General features: G+C 47.2%; 1 protein-coding gene across 4 annotated transcripts; it reads left to right on the forward strand.

Annotated features, from left to right (window-relative positions):
• The first annotated feature begins 611 nt into the window (after nt 1-611).
• GRIPAP1 (GRIP1 associated protein 1) lies at nt 612-22,417 on the forward strand. 4 transcript variants are annotated; one of them, XM_077145858.1, is made up of 26 exons: nt 612-668; nt 2,836-2,902; nt 3,037-3,098; nt 4,105-4,131; nt 5,119-5,226; nt 7,883-8,033; nt 8,845-9,029; nt 9,226-9,273; nt 9,966-9,997; nt 10,100-10,147; nt 10,381-10,480; nt 11,972-12,049; nt 12,259-12,351; nt 13,115-13,249; nt 14,056-14,151; nt 14,391-14,603; nt 14,726-14,839; nt 16,239-16,316; nt 16,436-16,531; nt 16,656-16,712; nt 16,810-16,909; nt 18,364-18,494; nt 19,527-19,649; nt 19,788-19,881; nt 20,847-21,001; nt 21,868-22,417. In XM_077145858.1, exons 1-26 carry the CDS (start codon nt 627-629, stop codon nt 21,958-21,960), a joined length of 2,526 nt encoding a protein of 841 aa, XP_077001973.1. In that variant the 5' UTR covers nt 612-626; the 3' UTR covers nt 21,961-22,417. The 4 variants fall into 4 exon arrangements, with proteins under 4 accessions (XP_077001973.1, XP_077001975.1, XP_077001974.1 ...); XM_077145862.1 differs by lacking the exon at nt 612-668 and adding an exon at nt 720-818; XM_077145860.1 differs by lacking the exon at nt 12,259-12,351.
• The last annotated feature ends 14 nt before the right edge of the window (nt 22,418-22,431 follow it).

Consider the following 22,431-nt stretch of genomic DNA (forward strand, 5'->3'; position numbering starts at 1 on the left):
AACGAAACATTTTTCGTTTGTTTCACTACCATTCTTTTCTCTCTGATTTTAAATTTGTTGGTGGCTAGGTTCTTTACCTAACATTAAGTGCAGCATCACGTTAATAAAATGAGTGTTAAATCTTAAAAAAGAGAGAAAAGAAAAAGGAAAAGAAAGGGGGAAAAACAGAAAAAGCCAAGGGTTTCCGAAGGGGTGTGTTTTCCTGTTTGGTGTCACCCGGAGGAGGGCGGGAACAAGACACCGCAAAGCTTCCGCTTTCATTAATACGATTATTCTCAACCATTCTCATTAAAGGAGTACCTCGAGACTGTGATTTTCTGCCGACATACACTTCCCTAGTGACGGGTCCACCCATGAGAGAGGGATGCTATAATGTCGCACCACAGTGGATAGTCTATGGGAGCTTAAAAGATAGATCAGATGACCTAGGATTACAGTAAAACATTAAATCACAATTCACCCAATTCGTCAGTTTCGTTTTTTTCTATCTCCAAAATGCTGAACTTTCAGATTAACTACCACCCCTACATTCCTGGTCAGTGGTTTGGTCCGACCCGGACTCCCGGCAGACGGCAAGAGCTGCGTCTGCGCAGAAAGCTGTTGGGGGGTGGGTGGGGGGGAGGAACATGGCGCAAGCTCTGTCTGAGGAGGAGTTTCAGCGGATGCAGGTGCAGCTCTCGGGAGATAAGACCACCAGGCTTCGCGTCCGGGGAGCGGGGTAGAGAGAGATTGTGCCACCGGCTCCGAGATGGGGTTGGTTGGGATGGACCCTGAGTCTATGAGCTTGGCCTGGAGAAGGGAAACTGAGGCTCTGAGTGGTGAGACTGTTAGATTCCGAGATACTGTGGGGTTTTGAGGAGGTGGATTCAGTTAGCCTTGTCGGGGGAGGGCAGAGTCCTTGAGTCAGTGATACTTCACTCAGACTTGGAGGGGACGAGACCTCTCGGCCCCTGGATGGGACGCCAGGGATCGGGGATCACGTTGGGCTTTAAGGGAAAGAGAGCTTGAGAGGGCGAAACCATTTTGTCCGGAGAGGAAGGAAGCGGGCGTTGGATTGTTTGCGTCATGGGGGAGCCCGTGAGAAGGCCATACCATTAGCCAGTGGGAGGTAGAAATTGTTGTGGTTGATACCACTATGCCAGGGGATTGGGAAAAGACCCCAGATATTGTCATTGTTCCTCGGAGGTAGAGAGCCTTTGCGAGTGCTGGAGGAGGCCATACCATTGGATGATTAGGGAAGATCCCATTAGATCCGGGGCGAAGAAGGCCCTGAATGGGTAATACCATTTATCTCTATTGCGGGGAGGACTAGAAGAGATGTAAGAGTGAGACCATTAGGTTGCAGGTGGGGGACATCCCTGGGCTCTTTGGGGGGCATCATTGTACATCTCTGTGACTGGGTATTCTAATCACTTGACTTCTGGGGGAGGGGGGAAGAAGGTTCTCTGAGATGGGATGAAGGGCCATAGCATTGCACCATGAGCAGGCCCTTTTTGAGGGAATTCCTCACTGGGGACCACTGGATTCCCTGTGTGGGGATACTCTCAGAGGAGAAAGAGCCATACAGTTGGACCCTGAGTGGGAGAAACCCTGAGTAGGGCCTTTTTGGGGGACAGGGGTACCCCAAGTGGGGAAGGGTAATTCTCTTGGACCTTGGATGAAGGAAACTAGTTGTCCGTGTGTGAGGGACTTTAAGACTGGAAAGGTGAGACCATTGGACCATGAGTAGGGAATAACACTATAACCTGTGCAGGGGATTCTAAGCTGGTAAGGGTGATCCAAGTGGCTTACCCAAGGCTTTCTGAATGAGAGACCTCAAAGGGTGTAGGGCCATCCCCTTGGATCACAATTTGGGAAATCTTGAGGGGTATGGGAGACCCTTGAGTGAGGAAGGTTAATCCCACTAGACCACGAGTGAGGGAAAACCATTGGACTTGGTTGGGAAGGGACTCTAGGGGCTGATACAAAGGGTGTCCCAATTGGGCCAAGACTGGGGGACACAGATCCCTGGGCTCTGGGCAAGACAGTGTAGGAATGATTCTGTAGGGGCCAAGTCCTCTGACCATGAGCACATCACCAGGGGATGGAGACTGGTATTATGGGAGGTAGAGGAAGGTCTAGTGGGGTAGGGGACGGAGGGCTTGAGACAACTGACCTCAGGGTTCTACAGGGCTAGTAGTGAGGGGTGTGCTGTTTGGAATGGGCCATGCTTCACTTTCCCTTAATTCTTAAGGGGCCTTGGACATGCTTTGAGAGCCTTGGCAGTAGGGCAACGGCAGCCCCCTGACTCAGTGAAAGTTGGGCAGGGGAGTATCAGGCCCTCTCCTTTTAGAAAGATGGAGAAAGGTGAACCCCTGCCTCCTGCTCTCAGGGCCTCCAGGTCTGGTCAGGAGGATGCACAATACTCACCCAACAAAAAGACAGTCAGAGCATTGTTTAGTGTGTGAGAAGGTCAGCCTAGATGAGTAGGACGAACTTTATCTTGTGCACATGGAGAACCGTGGAATGCATATGAGCAAGAAGAGCCTGACTGGGTCAACATGGGACATTAGAAAACACTCTGTGATAGCCTGAGTGCAGGGTGGATTGGAGAGGGAGAGATGGAGGCAGCAGGGAGATGGAAGAGTGAAGGTGACTGCATTTATAAATGGAGGTGGAAAAGGTGAGAGAAGCTGAGAGCTCATTAAGGATACAGCATGTACAGGTCTTAGGGAGTGGCTAGAGAGGTACATGGAGGGCACCAGGGTCCTCGGGGTTTGGGGATTGGTTCTCTCATGGTGGGGGTAGGAGCACATTCCTGACCAAGTCTTTTCCCTTCCCTGCTTCCCTCCAAAGGCTCAGCTCCTGGAACTCCGAACAAACAACTACCAGCTTTCAGATGAACTACGCAAGAATGGTGTTGGTAAGCCAAGAGGGTCTCATTTGATGAGGGTGGCTTTGAAGGATGGGGACCAAGGTTTTTTCCATCAGAGCCCTGGCAGAAAGTCAGCTTTTTCCACTGACTGAGGCTGGGACTCCCTGCTTTCCTCACACCAGAGCTCACCAGTCTTCGGCAGAGGGCCACCTACCTGGATAAGGAGTTGACCAAAGCTCAGAAGGTATTTCCTTCCATCCACCCACCCACCCACTCACACTCTACCCATCTGACTCATTCATCCATCCATTAAACACCTACAGTGAGCCAGGCCCAATGTTATGTGCTATTTTCATGTAGTCATTTAAAAAATGCTTATAGAAATATCTTTGATTTGATAATTTTATCTAATTCTGCTTAATTAATTTTAATTTACTTTTTATTCTTTCCTAATTTCAGTTACTGACTAATTCTCATTCACTAACTTCCAATTAAATGGTCAAATCCATGGGTAAATTTTCCTTAAATCTGCCCCTATCTTCTGTTCACCCTCCTGCCTTGTGATCATCTGCCCATTCCTGTCCTAAAACTTTTGGCAAAATGAAACTAAGCCCACCTGTCTGTTCCTCTAAAGATGAGATAGACTACAATGCATTATGGCCCCTCAAAACATTCAAGGCTCTCCTTTATCTCCTTTCTTCACCACTCCCATGCACAGCACAATGTTACATGTAGTAATGCTTGCTAAATATTTGTTGAATGAAGGAATATAGAATGTTGAAAATCTGACAGTCAGGAAGGCTGGGCTTCTCTTTAGTAGGGTGACTGATTCAGCAAACCTGGCAATGCCCTTGGCCAGGCAGCAAAGGAGCAGCAGTTTCCAGGTTGTATGGAAGGGATCCACATAGACATGCAGAAGCATGCAGTGATGCTGTCATTTCTGAGCCTGGAGTCAAGCCCATAAAGAGTTAAATACTAACCCCAGTGCACATCTTCCAGAGCTTAGAGGAAAGGATGAGTTCTGTCTAGGGTACCAAGGCAGGATTCCACTCATTTATTCATTCAGTCACATGCTCATCCATTCCTGTGGTTTGCAAGTCATCACACAAGTTCTGTAGTTGAAGATGCTCTCATCCCCGAACCCCCATCGTCATTGTCTCCCCTTAACACCGGCCCCAGTCATGTCTATACTCTAGTGAAGGGTCCATCTCTATTCATCTTATCTTTCTTCCCACTCCACTCCCCTTTAGGCACTAAGCAAGAGCAAGAAAGCGCAGGTAAGAGGACCTCTGGCGGGTGAATATGTCTGGGAGACTCTTAATGGGGATGTGTCTGTATGCTGGGATCTCCTTGTACTGGCCTTTCCGTGTGTGCGACTGTCCCTCTCACTGTCATGTGTTTCTTTGTCTGTCTTTGTTTTCCTGTGTTTGTCTCTTACTCTGTGCCCATCTCTGTATCTCTTTCCTTCTCCCTTTTTCTCTCTTTATTCTTCTTTCTTGAGTTTCTTTGTCCCTCTCTGCCTTTCTGTCCTCTCTGACTCTTATTTCTTTTCCCAATCCTCTCTGTCTCTCCCCTACTTCTATTCCTGTCTCTGTCGTCATTTCTCTTTTTTCTTCTTTCTCTTTCTTTTTCTCTCTCCCTCCTTTCTCTACCCATGCCTCTATCTCTTCTTGATACTTATCTTTTTCTCTGACTCTCCTCTGTCTTCTCTTTCTGTTCTGTTCTCTCCCTTTTACTCTTTTTGTTTCAATTTCTCTGTCTTCCTGCCTTTTCTTTTGTTTCTCTCTCCCTTTCCATCCCTCTCTCCTTCCCTATCTATTCCACACTCCCCATCTCTCTCTCTACCTCTTGTCTCCCCAATATCTTCTCTTCTCTTCCTCACACTCTCTGTATCTCTGTCTCTCTCTTCCTCCCTGCTTCTCCCTCTCCTGATCTCTGCTCCCCCATCTGTTCCCTCCCCATCCTGGTCTCTCTTCCATATCTCCCCCCCACCATGTCTCTCTCCCCTTCTCATCTTTCTCCCTCTCCCTGTTCTCTCTCTCCCTCTTTCTTGTCTCTCCCCCTTTCCTTTTCTCTCTCTTCCTGTCCTTTTGTTTCTCCCTGTGTCTCTCCCCGTGTTTCCTCATCTCCTCTGCGTCATTCTCTGTACCATACCCTATGTTCTCCTCCCCCCTTGTCTTTTTCTCCCTGTTCCTGTTTCTTTGCCCTACTTCCATATCCTTCCTGCCCCTGTTGGAGAACCTGGCCCATGTCTGCCACTGCAGGAGGTTGAGGTGCTGCTGAGTGAAAATGAGATGCTGCAGGCAAAGCTGCACAGCCAGGAGGAGGACTTCCGTTTGCAGAACAGCACACTTATGGCCGAGTTCAGCAAGGTACTGGTGCTGCGGGCAGCCATGGGGGATCCAAGGGGTAGGGGCCCCTTGGGCTGAACCAGAAGGCGGCAGAGGATGGTTGGACAGGGGCTGGTCCTGGGGGTACTGTCCTTGGTGCTGAAACAGGACTTGTATTGCTGCTGGGGTGGTGGGGGAAGGAGAGGTCGAGGCAGCGATTTAACAGATGGGGGTCACCCACTGTGCTGGGACTGGAAGGCTTCAAGCCTAGAGGTCAGCTGGTTCCTGGCTAAGTCACTCCTTTTCTTTGAGCTTCAAGTCTTATTTATAATTTGGAGCTGATGCTATGTAGTCCCAGGGTGTTTGGAGCAGGGGATCTTAGGTAAAGTTCTTGTACTTAATATAGGATGGAAAGGTGCTCAAGTTGCTTCCCTTTTCTCTTTCTTCTCTTCATGTGAACTGGGGTTCTAACTCTTTCAGATGATACATCCTAGATAAGATAATTCTATTGCCTCACTGATTTTAGTGTCCAGGCTGTTTCTAAACCTACAAGGGACGTTGTCTCTTATTTTCTTTTCTATATTCTATATCCATGGTTAATAATTTTCTAAGATTTTAGTGTGTTTTAAGGAAAAAAGTCTCATGGCAACAACAATGGTGCTTCCAAGCCTCCACCTAAGAATATAATGCATAGATTAAAAAAAGGAAAAAAAAGCAGTTACAGTACCAGGAGAAGCAATTTAGTAAGTAGTAGTTAAGAACAAGGGCCCTTGAGCCAGAGGCCTAGATTAAAATCTTGGCTCTACCTTTTACTAACTGTAACCTTTATCTGCCTCTTTCTTGGTTTCCAAATGTTTAAAAAGAAAATAATGATAATAACAGTACCTGTCTCATGGGACTTTGGGGAGGATTAAATGGGATAATATATATAAACCACTTAGAACAGAGCCTTGCATATAGTATCAGCTATATAAGTATTAGCTACTAATATTATTCTTTTACTAATTAATTCATTTTCCCTCTAAAGTATTTCTTGACTCTTAAAAAGTTTTATATAAAAAAATAAATAGAACAAAGAAAAAAAAAACAAAAAAAGTTTTATATCCATCCTGTGGCTCTGCCCTGCCTCAGCCATTACCACCTCTCACCTGCTACGTTTTCAGAGCCTCCTTCCTGGTCTCTTTACTTTTAGCTCCCTCTACCAGTTCATGCCATGGAGATTCTTCTGACTTGCAGGTCTTATCACGTGAATCCTTAACCTTCCGGTGGTTCCCTGCCCTCTACCCATAGTTAGATACTGGTGCTCCCAGCACAGCTGATGTTACTACCTTACTTCTCACTGCTTCTTGCCTCCAGCCTCAATAGTATCATGGTTCTTGTGGGGTGAGACAGGGACAAGCATTCCTTCATAAATCCAGCTCGTATTTCCCAACATCTACCCTGTTGCAGGCACCCTGCCAGATATAAAGCCCTCCTTGACATCCTTCCTTCTCCTTTTCCCAGGAACTATAAGTACTCACAGAGAGACCAGGGGTCAAGTCCTGTTAACATATTTCAGCTCAGTTATTCCTTCAACAAAGAGTTATTGAGTACCCACTATGTGTTCTGTGTTCTGAAAAATGGTCCCATTCTCAGGTAGCTTATACTCTGGGGGAAGGATGGGGAAGAGGATGATAACATAGTAAATAAATAATAATAGTAGTGATCGCTGACATTTCTATAGCATTTACTATGTGCCAGGTCCTGTGTGACATACTTTACATTATTAATTTCATTCTTGCAGCAAGCCTATGAGGTAGGTTTTACTATTATTATCCCTGTTTTACAGATAAGGAAAACTGAGCCCCAGAGAAATTAAGTGATTTGCCCCAAGGTCACAGAGCTAGTAAATGCCAGAGTAGAAATTCACAACCGAGCAGTCTGGTTTCAGAATTTGTGACAAAATAAAATTTTATTATAGAAAGCACTAGGTAAGAAGGAAATGAACAGAGTGCTGTGAAGGAAAGTACTGGAGTGTCTACCAGGGGATGCTACTTTCAAAGGTGCCATTTGAGCAGAGTCCTGAAGGATGTAAAGAAGCCAGTCATGTAAGAGCTGGAGGAAAGGACTAGTGTTCTGTGTAGAAAATATCCCAGCAATAAAAATTAAAATTCTCTGTGGGCTTCAGTATTCTCATCTGAAAATGGGAGCAAGGGCTCTTGTCCCCAAGACTGCTGTCAGAACTTCCGTAGGGCCTGGCTTAATTTTATTTGCATTTATACCCCTCCAAGGCCAAGGGCTGGAATTGTTAGCGTGCTGGCCCTAGAAATGCTCTGAAAGCTGTCTATGGGACCTGGGCCAAGACCCTACAGAAGAGGGGTGGTAGTGGGGTTCTCTGTGGTGACCAATCGCTTCCAAAGGAGCCTGAGGTCTTGGTTACATCTATGGGGTTTGGGGTGGGTAAGGGGAAATCTGTTCTCAGTATCCTCATCCTCTTTTACTCTGCTGCTTACTAGATTGTGAATTGGAAGTTGCTTAATATCTCTTTGCCTCAGTGTCCTTATCTGTAAAATGTAGATAATTAGAGCACCTACTTCAAAGGACTGTCATGTTAATTACATGAATGAACAGGTGTAAAGTGCATGTGCCAAGCACCGTGTTTCAGTGAATATTGTTATGATTCTCTGCTTCTCTGTCACCTCCCTGTTCCCCTGCTCAGCTCTGTAGCCAGATGGAACAGCTTGAGCAGGAGAACCAGCAATTGAAAGATGGGGCTGCCAGAGCAGGGGCTGTCCAAGCTGGGACCCTTGTGGATGGGGAGCTGCTGAGACTGCTGGCAGAAAACACAGCCTTGCAGAAGAACGTGGCAGGTATATGGAGGCCCTCCTGGGGATACAGAGACCTCAGAGCTAGAGTAGGGCAAGGAAATTGTATCTTCCCAGGGGAAGGGGAAAGGCTGCAGAATCAAGCTTGGCCCTGCCATAAACCGGTATGTGACTTTGGACAAGTCATTTCACTTCTCTGAGCCAAAGCTTCCTCACCTAGTCACATCCACCACCTGACAGATTGTGGTAGAGATAAGAGATGTTATCATTCTGCATTTAGTTCAGTGCCTACAACCTAGTATATGTTAGAGATTAGAAGATCAACATTGAAAAGGAGATCTTTGCAAAGTGTGGAAAGTGAATGAAGGAGTCTTGGGAAACATTCTCAGCCCAGGTTGTAGATGGGGTCTGAGATGAAAGTATGGGAGGGTCCCTGGTGTGTGGACTTTTGGAGAGTAACTAGAGTTTGTGGGGTAGTGGGTGGCAGTTAAGAGGAAGGACTTTGTAGAATGTGGGTGGGAATTAGGATGTTGTAGGAGGGATTCAGCTGAAGTAGGCGTGTAGCATGGTAGGTGTGACCTTGGAAGGCTGCGTGTGGGGCCTGGAGGACTGGGGATGGGGCTTGAGAAAGCACCTTGAGCTAATTTAATGGTAGACAGGATTCCAGTGGTTGGTAGGGCCTAAAAGATTCTTGAGAGGCATAGATGGGACTGAACTTTCAGCTTGTGGGTAGTACATGGCTTGGGGTCATTTGGGGCAGTGTCTCTGCTACCTGAGGGCCAAAGACCAGTTCTTCTTCTATTTGAGGCATGGAAAGACCGCCTCATCCATTATATATCCCTGTCCTACACACCAGCTTTGCAGGAACGCTATGGGAAAGAAGCCAGGAGGAACCCAGCTGCCAATGAGGGCCAAGGAGATCCCCCAGGGGGCCCAACCCCCACCATCCCAGCCCCCATACCCTTGGCAGAGGTGGAGCTGAAATGGGAGATGGAGAAAGAGGAAAAGAGATTGCTCTGGGAGCAGCTCCAAGGCTTGGAGGTGAATATGGGTCTTTTGAGGCTAGGGTGCCAGGGAGTAGGCAGATGCCCTAGCCCTGCCTGTGGTCCCACGGAGATGTCTGTGACATCATCATCTCGTGGACTGATCAGGGTGAGGGAGGCAGGAGGGCAGAGGTGATCAGAGGCCTTACCCCCACCTTGCTGACAACAACCCCATCCTTCACCCTTCCCTGCAGAGCTCGAAGCAGGCTGAAACATCCAGGCTGCAGGAGGAACTTGCTAAGGTGGGGCTGCCAGGCATTTCCCTGAGCTTTGCCCCATCCCATTCCCCACCTGCTGGGCATCCTCTGATCATTTGAAAGGGTCTAGTACCCCTTCAAAGCCTCAGTTTTGTCATCTGTCAAATGGCTGAAAGCAAAGGAGTTGCTTTCAGAATGGAATGGGCTGATGTAGTCCCATTATGTCTTGTGCATGGTAGGCTCCATCCCTTCCTTCTTTCTCCCCCAAGCTCTGCTTATTCATTTGTCCATTTGTTCATTCATTAATTCCTTTAGAAGTATTCATAGAATTCTAGCTCTTATCTTAGGAACTGGAGACTCACTGGGGAGGCAGCAAGTCATGGCCCAGCTTTCCAGGCCTCCCACCCTAGCCATATTATAACATGGCCATTGATTAATATTTGGGGGGGTCATGAAGAGCTGAACTTTGGAACTTGAGGGATTGGGATGGAGATCATGCTGTTGCTGCTGACCAGCTGGGTGGCCAAATTGCTTAACCATTCTGTGACTCAGTTTCCCCATTTGTAAACCAGTAGTACTCACTTCTCAGTGGTGTTTTGAAGATTCCATGAGGTAACACAAGTAAATTCTATCTTCCAGAGAGAACTTAGTAAGAAGTGTCTGTTACTAAGTTTATTTTTGTTTTGATTAATATTATTCTTACTGTTACCATTTTTCTGTTCCCTTTTTCCCTATAGCTTTCTGAGAAACTGAAAAAGAAGCAAGAAAGGTATGTTTCTTTTGTTCAGAGATGAGGAATAGTTTGGGGGGGGGCTAGAGAGTAGAAGACTTATGGAACTGACCCATCTATGTCTTCTTTTTCTATACCCAGTTTTTGCCGTCTACAGACAGAGAAAGAGACTCTGTTCAATGACAGCAGGTAACTGCCAGGGGTCATTTGGACCAGCGTCAAAGGTCCTGAATGGTCAAAGACCAGGTTTTCTTCTATTTGAGGCGTGGCAAGACCATCTCATCCATCATATATCCCTGTCCTATTGATGGACAACAGGGACAGTGCCCAGCAATGTAGGACAATGCAGTTGGCACAGAGCTGAGAGAATGGGCCTTGAGCTGTGCCCATTACACCTACCCCCCCATCCCAATCACTCTTAGGAACAAGATTGAGGAGTTACAGCAGCGTAAAGAAGCTGATCTCAAAGCCCAGTTGGTTCGAACCCAGAAGCTACAGCAGGAACTCGAGACTGCCAATCAGGTGAGGAGGGGTTATGCTCTGAGAATAGGGACCAGGGCTGGGAGGCTGGGATGTCTGAGGTCTACAAAGGCTTGTTGGGGAATCTGAGATTCCCTGTCTTGGGAATATAGGTACTGAATGGGTCCTAACCACACCCCCTCCCAGGAGCTAGGAAAATGGGAGCTGGGTAACCCTGAGACCCCTGGCAGTAGGGAAAATAATCTGCGTGAATCTAAGTCAGGGGGCTAAGTAAGTGGGGGGCTGTCTGCCAGGTGTGTTTTTCCAAAGGGAAATAAAGTGTATTACTAGTGTATGTCAGGAATTTTGATGAATGTGAAACTACTGGGGGTTGGAGACAGGAGTCTGGATAAATCTATGGTGACTCAGGATAGGAATTGGGGTAAATCTGGAACCCCTAGAGGCTGGGTGACTTTGATACTGTTAGAATTGGGGTATCATAAATTCAACACTCCCAGAGGCTGAGGACATAGGAGCTAGGTAGTTACAAGATTCCCAAGAGTGGGATGACTGGGGCTGGAGGCTGAGTACATATGAAACCCTCAGCATGTGGGGGCTGGTTTGGGTCTGAGATACCTAAGAACTGGAATAGTGTGGGCTGGGTGGTCCTGAGAACCCTGGGGGCTAGAAACAAAAACTGGTGAGTATGAGACTTCCAAGGCTTAGGCAAAAAGTCTAGGTGGTTATGAGGTCCTGACCATTGAGAGTTGGATGAGTTTAAAGCCTGTTGGATTCCCCTTAGAGGAAGTGAGTCTGAAGTCCTTTGGAATGGAGGATATGGTAACTATGGATTTAAGGTCCCTAGATGCTGGAAACATGGGGCTAGGTGAGCCTGAGACCCTTGGGGATCCGGGGAGAGAAGTCTGGATGAAGCTGAAACCCCTAGGAGCTAGTGGTTTGCTGGGTCTGAACATCCCCAGACTGGTGATGGGAATGATTGAGGGGAGGGAACTGTCTCAGACTTCCCCGGGACCTCAAAACTAGGAGGTTGGGTGAGTTTGAGACCTCTGTAATCTAGGGCTGTGAGTTTGGGTAGGTTTGAGATTCTTGGGAGCTAGGAGTATCGGGGTTGAGTGTGTCTGAGACCCCTGGGAGTTGGGGTGAATCTGAGATCTGTGGGCTAATTGAATCTGCAGTCCTTGGGGGCTGAGCATGTCTAAGGATTCTAGGGGTTCCCATCTGGAATCTGGATGAGTCTGAGACCTTTTATGGATAGGGACTGGGGGATTGGAAACATTGGGGCCTAGGGCAGGAACCTAGTTGTGTCTGAGCTGCTTGGAGGCTGTGGCATAGGGGTTCAGTGTGTCTGAGGCCCCTGTGGGTAATGACCTGGAGTCTGGGTAAGCCTGAGATCTCTGATGGCTGGGTAGTTTGAGACCCTTAGGTGCTGGCAACATGCAATTGGTTTGTCAAAGAGGGAGTCTCTGTGGGTATATGCACCTGAGGGGAGGCTGAGGTGTGGCATGGACTCCCTTGACCTCCTGGACCCCACAGACCTTGGCAGAACTGAGAGATCAGCGGCAGGGGGAGCGCCTGGAGCATGCTGCAGCTCTACGGGCCTTACAGGATCAGGTAGGTTGTAGGTGATGAGCTCAGGGAGGTGGGGTTTGAGGGTGGAAGGAGTCTGAATGGGTAGTATGCAGGCAGGCAAGGCCCCAGGGGTCCTGCTTCCCCCAGTCCTGCTTCTTGTGTGTGTGTGTCTCTCCTTTCTTTCTTGGCTGCGGGTAGGTCCTGTCCCTTTGTTCTGGGCCCGCTCCCACCTGTTGTGGGGGTGGGACCAGGTGTCCATCCAGAGTGCAGACGCGCAAGAACAAGTGGAAGGACTTTTGGCTGAGAACAGTGCCTTGAGGACTAGTCTGGCTGCCCTGGAGCAGGTACAGGACAGCAGGGAGCCCTTGCTGATCCCTTGCCAGTTCCCCAATCTCCCTCCACTTCTGACCTATTTTGGGGCAGGGTGGTCTGAACACCATGCTCTTCTCCTGCCTCTGTTTTTGTTTCATTTTCAGTTTTCCTTTCTGTTGGCTTTCATCCCTCTTCTCTTTGACCATCCATCCCTGATTCTCTTATATTCTAGTTTCTCTCTCAACAGAAGTGCATGAAGTGTACTAATCTTAAGTATAGCTCAGTGAATCATATATATATATGATTGTCTCATATATATGAAATATATGGTGTCTCCCTATAACCATCATCCAGATAGAACATTTTCAGTGTCACAGAAGTTGCCCTTATACCCTTTCTCAATCAACACCCCCTACCCAGGAGTAGCCACTATTCTGACCGCTGTCACTGTAGATTAGTTTTGCTTGTTCTTTAATACCATATAAATGGAATCACACACACTTTTGTGTCTGGCTGTTTTTTTTGCTGCAGCATTATGTCTGTGAGGTTTGTCCATATGTAGCACTGGCCTGTTCTTTTATCACTGTGTAATATTCCATTGTATGAATGCCACAATTTATCTGACTCCTGTTGATCTCTTTCTCTCACTGCTTTTCTCTCTGAAATTCCCTCTCTCTCTCCTCTTGGCTCTCTTTCCACTTCTCTCCCTGTCTGCCTGGAACTGGGAGGCCATGCCCTGTACCTGGTCCCCAGGGACTCTTTCATTACACTTCTCATAACCACTGCTTTCCTCAGATCCAAACAGCAAAGACCCAAGAACTGAATATGCTCCGGGAACAGACTGTTGGACTGGCAGCTGAGTTACAGCAGCGGCAGGCTGAGTATGAGGACCTCATGGGACAAAAAGATGACCTTAACTCCCAGCTCCAGGTGACAACTCTGGCTCTGGCCTGTCTTCTCTTAGTTACCTAGTACTAGCTCAGTGGAGTACCCCAAGAAGTGCAGTGGGAAGACAGTAGAGTCAGGGGGACCTATGTTCTAATCTGGCTCCTTAACTTATTAGCACTTGCGTGTCCTAGGACAAGTCATTTCAATTCTGTGAGACTGAGTCTCTCCAATTAGTTAGGATATGCACTCTGATACTGTAATAGAAGCAAAAATCATAGTGGATTAAATAGAATAGAAGTTTAGTTCTTTCTCATGTAAAAGTTCAGATAGGTTGGCCAAGAATGGAACTATAGCTTTTCAGTCCTCAGTGACCCAGGTTTCTTCCACATTTCTGCTCTGCCACTTTCAACATGAGACTTCTATCTTGTCATTCAAGATGGTCACTCAGTCTCCCCCGCCCCCAACATATTTTGCATTCCAGCTGGAGGGAAAGAGGAAATGGGGAAGGGGACAGCCTACCTTTTTCCTTTAAGAGAATGACCTAAGTTACACTTACCACTTCTGCACACAGAAATTAATCACGTGGCCATCCCTACTGCAAGAGATGAGAGGAAATGTCAGCTAGACAGCTGTGCACCCAACTTAAAAGTATTCTCTTGCTAGGGAAGTAAGGGAGAATGAATACTAGAGAACAACTGGTGGTTTCTGTCATACTTCTCATCCATAAAATAGGGATAATAACAGTGACTTTACAAGGGTTAAAAGAGATGGTCTACCTGAAGTATCCAGGGTGACCAGCACTTATTAGGGCTCTTTATCAAATCTTGCTCCCTTTGTTCTTGCATTAGGAGTCATTACGGGCCAATAGTCGACTGCTGGAACAACTTCAAGAACTAGGGCAAGAGAAGGAGCAGTTAAGCCAGGAATTGCAGGAGGCTCGAAAGGTGGGATAGTAGGGGCGGTGGTGGGGTGGTGGGGCAGGTCTTGGCCCAGGACATGGGGATGGAGGAATGATGTGGCCAAGTCCATGGAAATGGAAGGGGAAGGAAAGTCGATCAGTTTCATGAGGATGGATGAGTGACTTAGCCAGTTCCTTGGGAATGGAGAGAAGGTAAGGGGCCTTTTTTAGCATTAGGGCAGGAAGTTGACTGCTATTCTCCTGCCCCAACCTCCTGGCCCCCAGAGTGCTGAGAAGCGGAAGGCCATGCTAGATGAGCTAGCAATGGAAACACTGCAGGAAAAGTCACAGCACAAGGAAGAGCTGGGAGCAGTCCGACTCCGACATGAGAAGGAGGTGCTGGGTGTGCGTGCCCGCTATGAACGTGAGCTCAGAGAGCTACATGAAGATAAGAAGCGGCAAGAGGAAGAGCTCCGTGGGCAGATCCGTGAGGAGAAGGTGGGTAGGTAGATGATAGCCTCCCTCTAAAACCTGGGGACCACAACGTTGGTAATAGGTCAGTGAACGGCATGCATGAGGTCCTGTCCCTGCCTGGCCCATGACTGTCTGCTCTCTCCTAGGCCCGAACACGGGAGCTGGAGACTCTCCAGCAGACAGTGGAAGAACTTCAAGCTCAGGTACATTCCATGGATGGAGCCAAGGGCTGGTTTGAACGGCGCTTGAAGGAAGCTGAGGTGAGTTGGTGGTATCTGTTGAGATACAGAAACTGGTGGGGCACCCATGCTAAACCAGAGGAATAGGAGTCATGAGACCCTAGAACTTTCTGGAATGCCCTGGGCTTGAGGCCTCAACAGCAGCTCTCCGTAGGGGATCAGGGGATGACCAGCATATAGGCCAGTGTCAGGTGTGTGAGGCTTCCCTGCCTTTGTGCACGTTTGAAGAGGCATCTCTTCCACATGAAACTACTTCTCCTGTCAGAAAACTATTCCAATATACTAATTTTGTTAGAACAAGAACGTTTACTGCCATTTTCTGGAAAAATCATATTAATACATAGGAGGCAGTGTCATGTAGCAGTTGAGAGCAAAGTCTCTTCTTTTTTTTAATTTTTAAGAGCAAAACAACTGTAATCATTTATTGAAGAAAAAGTAATATAGTGGAACTTAAAAAGCTACATTTGTTATGCTCCATAAGGACAGGAATTTATAGTTTTCTTTTTTTTTTTTTTTAACACGGGCAGGCACCGGGAGTCGAACCCGGGTCTCCGGCATGGCAGGTGAAAATTCTGCTACTGAGCCACCATCACACCACCCTATACAGTTTTTTTGTATTTACACATTCATGACATACTATCACAACATTGAAGGCATCTTTAGTTGCTACTGTGTTAGGCAATGAATAACACTTATGCTAATTAACCTGTTTTTTAAAATCTAAAATGACAGTTTATTTTAAGAATATATAAATACTTGAAACATATTTAGATTAAGAAAAAATACTGCTTTCATGTGTGCATCACAATTCTCTCTAATTGTCAAAAGTATTATACCAAAATTCTGTTTCTCGAATAACACAAGAAGCTGTTATATTTAACCAAGCACCATTTTAGCTCGGCATTTTGATCTTCCATGAAATGGATATTTAAAAGAACCACTCAAATAATTTAGGCCCTCATTTTTTTTTAAGAGCATTGTTTTAAGAGCTAGTTGTTTTTATGGGTTTAAATCCTGTCTGGGCCATGGACTGGCTATATGACCTTGGGCAAGGTACCTTACCTCTCTGTGGCCCACTTTCATAGATAGCAGTAATACTTATTATCTAGGTACCATGGGAGGGTTATATAAAATAAGTTAATATATGTAGAAACCTTAGAATATTCCTATTGTGTAGTAAGTGCTGTGTTACATTTTAAGTCAAACGTATGTACCAATCTATATCTAGGATATGAATGCATCTAAGGTGCAGCCTTAGATGTGGTAACTTCCATGAACTGTCTAAGGGTACACACTATTCCCTGCAGGAGTTTCTTTTCCGCAAACTGTGGGCCCTCTTGCAGCCTCCCCGCCCCCCGACTTCTAACTGGGCAATGTATTTTCTGGGAGGCTGTAGCCAGACCTGGGACTTGTCTTACAGGAATCTCTGCAGCAGCAGCAGCAGGAACAAGAGGAAGCCCTTAAGCAGTGTCAGGAGCAGCACACTGCTGAGCTGAAGGTGCCTAGTGTGGATGATATTCTTCTCTCTGGGGAGTGGCAGACCCTAGTCAGTGGGGTGGGGGCGTATGGTGCTGAGGTTTTCCCAAGCTGAGGGCTGAACTGCCCTCTGCTTTGTAGGGCAAGGAGAAGGAGCTACTGGGTGTGCGGGATCAGCTCCAGCAGGCTGAGGAGGAGCGGGACTGCCACCTAAAGACCATCAGCAACCTGAAGCAGGTCACTGGTTCCTCTGTGGTCCCCAGGCACCCCTGGACCTCAGTGGGAAGTAAGGGGGCAGCAAGGAAGTGGACTGCATGTGACCATTCCAACACCTATCAACCATGCTTTCTCTGTCCCACAGGAGGTGAAAGACATAGTGGATGGACAACGTATCCTGGAGAAGAAAGGCAGTGCTGCAGTAAGATGGGGAAGTGCCCAAGCATGCCCCCCTCATGGCCTGGGACCTATGGGCCCACTGGACCTCAGCTGCCATCTCTCTCCCTGTTCCTCCACAGCTCAAGGACCTCAAGCGACAGCTGCATTTGGAGCGGAAACGGGCAGACAAGCTGCAGGAGCGCCTGCAGGACATCCTCACCAACAGCAAGAGCCGCTCAGGTAAAGGACTAGGACAGGCAGGGGAGGTTGAGGCACTGGGAAGACTAGCTTGGGCCTCAAGGCCAGAAGTCTTTCCTACACCTCACCCTGCCTCTTCTTTCTGTCCTGTGTCTTGAACTCTAGAACTTGGTCTTCTACTTTTTCTCTCATTTGTCACTTTCTCTTCTGCTTTTATTTCTGCACTATCTGTTTTCTTCTGTATCTCTGTCTCCTTTTTGCTGTATCTCTTCTCTGTTTCTGTCTGTCACTGCCTCTGTCTGTCTTGTCTTGTTTCTCTCTGTATCCCCTGTCTTTTGTTTCTCTCACTCTCTTTCCTCTTTCATAAACATTGACTGAGTCAGGGGCCCTGATGTGAAACCGCCTGAGTCCCTGCCCTCTAGGAGCTCCCAGTCTAGCTAGGGAGCAAGACTTGAAAATCGGCAGTGATGTTTTAATTATGCAGCTAATGTAATCCATGTTATTTCTGCCATTTAAGGCAGAAGACACACAGAAAAACTTGAGTAGTTTCGGCCATTTTTTAGAAGAGGATGGCCTATAAATACGTTTTAATAAATAAGTAAAGTGTAGTGGTGGTTCTTATTTATCTCCTGTATCACAGACTGAGAGAAAACTTGCCCCTTGTCCTCCTACTCAGGATACCCATGGAACCCACTCAACTACCCTTTCCTTCCCGGACACCCCTTAGGATGTGGTTTCAACCCCCTCCCTGATAACCCAGAACCAGCTGCAGGAGCAAGCAGCACAAGCTCAGTGCTTGCGTGTTTTAAGTGATGTGGCAAAATGGATGTATCACCAAATCAATTTCTTTCCAAGGCACTCAATCTCCTTAAGTAACCTCTCTTCAATAAAGGAAGATTTTTTTTTTTTGGTTCTCTTTTGTTATAGGTTAATGTAAAAATCACCAAAAAGTTTAGAATTGCATACTATACACTCTCCTCATCTGTTAGGTTAAAATCAGATTTAAGTGCATGGTTCTGAGAGTCTATCTTCATTTTTTGTCTCTGTGCTCTGACTCAGGTCTTTCTCCAGGGTCTCTGTTTTTCTCTTTCATCTGTTCTGTCTTTCTTTGTCTCTCTGGGATTTTCTCTTTGCATGTGGGTGTGCACCTCTGCCCTCTCCAGCTGTTTAGTTTCTTTTCTCTACCCCGACTCTGAGTGTAGACCACTTTATGCCTCCATATAGCCATATCTTTGTCTTTTTCCTGACCTCTTCGGCTATGTTTTTATGTTGTATGTGTTTGCCTATGGAGGCAGTTCCTTTTTCTATTTCTCTCTTTCTCTCTCTCTCCTTCCTTCCCTCCCTCTTTCTCTCTCTCAAATTCTGCCTCTGCCTTTCCCCAAACCCAAGTGTTTCTTTCCATCTCCTATCAAGTCTATTTCTGACTTTCTGCCTGTTGCTGCCCTGAGACCATAAGGGGGGACTGGGGCTCAGGTTTCTGTTTCCTCACTGCTCAGGCCTCGAGGAGCTGGTTCTCTCAGAGATGAACTCACCAAGCCGGACCCAGACAGGGGACAGCAGTAGCGTTTCCTCCTTCAGCTACCGTGAGATCTTGCGGGAGAAGGAGAGCTCGGTTGTTCCAGCCAGGGTAAGGGCAGGGGAGAACCTCCAGCCCCAGCTTCTTCTACATAAATTCTAGGACCCTCCATTCCCCGCCACCTGCATCTATCTCCTACTAGGGCCCAGCACATACATTTTTTTGGTTAAGTTTTCCTCTGTCTCACCAACTTGGATTCAGATTGCTAAATTGGGAATGGCAAATCATTCTCTCTCTAACCCACTTTTTCATCATCTGTGGGCTAATTCCACCTTTTCTGAGACCATAACATGTGTGGCTCATAGTACCATTCCTGTAAAAGTTCCCTTTTTCCAGCTTATAATTATCATTATTGTTATTGTCATCTATAATGCCAGCTTCTGTGTCAGCCACTTTTATTTGGAAATAACTTTTTTATTATTACAAGTGTTAGAAATTACATTTTTATAGAAAAAATTTTTTTAAAGATGAGAAAAGATTAAAAAAAATTTTAAATCCCATTTTCACCAGAAATCACTGCTATATATCCTTAGTTCACACCCCTCAAGATCTCTCTCTCTCTCTGTGTATGTGTAAACATATTTAATCTAAATAAGATCATAAGTATCCTTTTGTTCAACTGATCTCTACCTTCCCAATTAGGTAAATTTTCATCTCATCTAATACTTTTACCTTAATCAAATTTTCCTAGTTGGCCCCGTTTCAGAGCACGTGTTGCATCTGGTTGTTTTATGTCAGCTAAGTCAAGTTTTCATCTAATGTGGTTTCTTCTTTTGTGACACCAACTTGTTGAAGAAACCAGGCCAGTTAACATGCAGAAAATCCCACCTTTTGGATTTTCCTACTTGCTTCCTTTGTGGTATCATTTAGCTCATTCCTCTCTCCCATAGTTTTCCTCTCAACTGGAAGTTTGATTTCATCTTCTACAGGATCTCTCTTCATCCTCCCAACAACACTATGAGTTTTAGAGCCCACCCTGTCTCCACTCCACCTCCAGCCTGGTTCTCCTTCTTAGCCCTTACTCTTCTCTGGGGCAGGCAGGGCAGGGCCTCCAGGTGACCTCTTCTCTGCTCTTCTCTGCAGTCATTATCTAGCAGCCCTCAGGCCCAGCCCCCTCGGCCAGCAGAGCTGTCAGATGAGGAAGTGGCTGAGCTGTTTCAGCGTCTGGCAGAGACACAGCAAGAGAAATGGATGCTGGAAGAGAAGGTGCTGTGGTATCTGTCTGCCTGCCCATGCCCACTTGGAGCACCCTGGGAAGGGGCAGGTGGGGGGTTCTGATGGGCCCACTCCTCAGGTCTGAATACATGTAGTTGAGGGGTCTGAGGTGGACTGGGCCATCTACAGGTGAAGCATCTGGAGGTGAGCAGTGCCTCCATGGCAGAGGACCTCTGCCGGAAGAGTGCCATCATTGAGACCTACGTCATGGATAGCCGGATTGGTCAGTGTTCCGCTCCCTCACCCTTATCCGGTCCCCATTCTCTTACCTGCCTGCCTCCCTCCACTGTTCTGTGTTATGGCTTTTCTCCTTGCTCCTTGCAACTCAGTAGAGTTATCAACAAGGCCACCAGTGGTGGCGGGGGAGAGCAACTTTGTGTCTCTGTTTGTTCTCTATCTCTTCGTTGTGGTGTCCCTCTCCTCTCCGGGTCTCTGTTCACCTTTCCCTCTTTCTCACTCCATTCTCACTTTATCTTGGCATCTCTCTCCTCTCAGTCTGTTCTCTCTCCACTCTCCATTCTCTGTGTGTGTCTGTATCCCTCTCTTTGTTCTCTCTTCCTTCCGCCCTCCCTTCATTTGATCTCACTGTTCCTGTTCCCTTTTGCTATTGTATCATCTTTAGAAATTCTCATTCTCTGTATGCATATCCCTCTTGGAGTCCTTATCTCTTCTTCCCCCTGTCCTTCTCTTCCTCTCTCCTCTTCCCCCCCCCCTCCCACCTTCTCTTATCTTTCCTTCCCCATCTCCCCTGTCTTTGTTTCTTTTGTTGTTTCTTTCAACCTTCTGCTTTTTTCCCTGTTTTCCCCTTACTAATGAAAATGATGCCGACTGCCTGAAATGCGCGGAGTGTTTACTGTGTACTCTGTGTTTCACATGCAGACATAGATATTAGCCCTCTTTCACAGAGGCACAGGGTTACACAACTAATAAGTGACAGAGCCAGGTGTCACATGGTAATGCTTATGCCCCCTACATAGCATGGCTCTCTGCCCTCCATTCTTTTTTTGGGGGGGGGGTGCATGGGCCAGGAATCAAACCCAGGTCTTCCGCATGGCAGGCAAGCATTCTACCACTGAACCACCATGCACCCCCTGCACCCCCACTCTGTTTCCTTCTTTTATCCTCTATCTCTGTTCATCTTGCTTCTGGCTCTGTCGAGAGGGTGGTTCACAGCCTGGGTCCTTGCAGATGTGTCTGTGGCAGCAGGCCACACAGACCGCAGCGGGCTGGGCAGCGTCCTGAGAGACCTAGTGAAGCCAGGTGACGAGAATCTTCGGGAGATGAACAAGAAGCTGCAGAACATGCTGGAGGAGCAGCTGACAAAGAATATGCACTTGCACAAGGCGAGTGTGGCCTGCCAGCCCACCCATCTGTATTCAGCCACCTGCCTAACCACCTACACAGTCACTGGTTCAGCTACCACCCACCTGTCCTTCTGTCCAGCCCCTTCCCCAGTAACCTACCTCTCCTTTATCCTCTCATCTTCCCATCCTCCTATCAACTTACTCATTAGTTTAGTCTTTCACTTTTCCCTCTAGCCATCCATCTACCCACTCATCCATTCATACATATATCCATCCAACCATTTGCCCATCTGTCTTCCCATTTAATCATCTATCCCATGCCTTTTTACCCATTTCCTGACTCACCTCTCTCTTATCTACTCATCAGTTATCCCTTGTGTTACCTTTCACCAACCCACCCAGTGATCTGCCTGCCTACCTGTTGTTCTCTGTCTATTCTCTGGGAAATTTATTTGTCCACCTCTTTCCTCCCATGAGTCCCTCATGTATCCACCCACACATCCACTTATTCTTTCACTTGTTTCCCACATGTCTGTGGAAATCAGAAGGGAGTCAGACTCAGCCCCTACCCTAGAGAAACAACCTCACTGTTTAGTACAAAGTACAAGAGAAGGTGGTGAGGGCAGGAATTGTATCTTTAGCAGCACCATGCCCCAACAGATGATCCACTCTTGTGTCAGGATCTCTAGAGATTCCCCAGCCCCCCCCAGACACACTTTTTCCAAATACAGCCCACTCACTGCTGGTGGCTTTATGAGCTTCTCCAAGTACCTTCCCATCCTAGGCCAGACATAGCTGGGCATTGATTAATAGGGAGAAAAGGAAATCACAGATGACATCCCAGGTTTGGTTAGGAAGCTGTGCCTGTACCTTCTCTGGCCCTTGATGGTTTGTTTGTTTCTTAGGACATGGAGGTTCTGTCCCAGGAAATTGTACGGCTCAGCAAGGAGTGCGTGGGGTCCCCTGATCCAGATTTAGAGCCTGGAGAGGCCAGCTAAAGACCTGCAGGTTTCACCACTCCCTGCCCTTCTCACCCCCCAGGACTCCGTTCTCTTGGGCTGTGGTGAGAAAATGGAGGCTGGCACCAAAAACCAATAGGTTGGGAAGCGGGACATTAAAGGGGTTGGTGGCCTAATGGCTGGTGTTAGTGACCCTGTCTTAGAGTGGGGGCCCCTGGAGATTGGGGATGCTAAGGGGAGGGGCAGCAATTTTTTCTTCTTCTTGGCCCTAGCTCCCAGGGGCCTCTGCCTTCATGTCTGCATGAGTGCTCCCTCCCAGAGACCAACTCTTTTTAATTTAATTTAATTTTTTAATTTATGTCTGGAAGCCTGGCTACTCTGCATTTGGGATTGGGGGTGTTGGGTGGGGGTATGGTCCATGTTCAGCATTCTAGCAACATGTGTGTGTGTGTGTAAAGGCTGTGCAGCCAAAATACCATCTGGCCAGATGGGCCCACCCACTGACTCTCT

The sequence above is a fragment of the Tamandua tetradactyla genome, chromosome X (assembly GCF_023851605.1).
Source record: "Tamandua tetradactyla isolate mTamTet1 chromosome X, mTamTet1.pri, whole genome shotgun sequence".
Lineage (NCBI taxonomy): Eukaryota > Metazoa > Chordata > Mammalia > Pilosa > Myrmecophagidae > Tamandua > Tamandua tetradactyla.

What these genes read in the sequence shown, in the direction of transcription:
- GRIPAP1 (XM_077145858.1), top strand. Translation starts at nt 627, where the DNA reads ATGGCGCAAGCTCTGTCTGAGGAGGAGTTTCAGCGGATGCAG. An exon ending in TGCAGGAGGAACTTGCTAAG is followed by an intron (nt 9,274 to 9,965) that starts GTGGGGCTGCCA and finishes TTTTCCCTATAG; the next exon opens with CTTTCTGAGAAACTGAAAAA. An exon ending in CGTCATGGATAGCCGGATTG is followed by an intron (nt 19,882 to 20,846) that starts GTCAGTGTTCCG and finishes GGGTCCTTGCAG; the next exon opens with ATGTGTCTGTGGCAGCAGGC.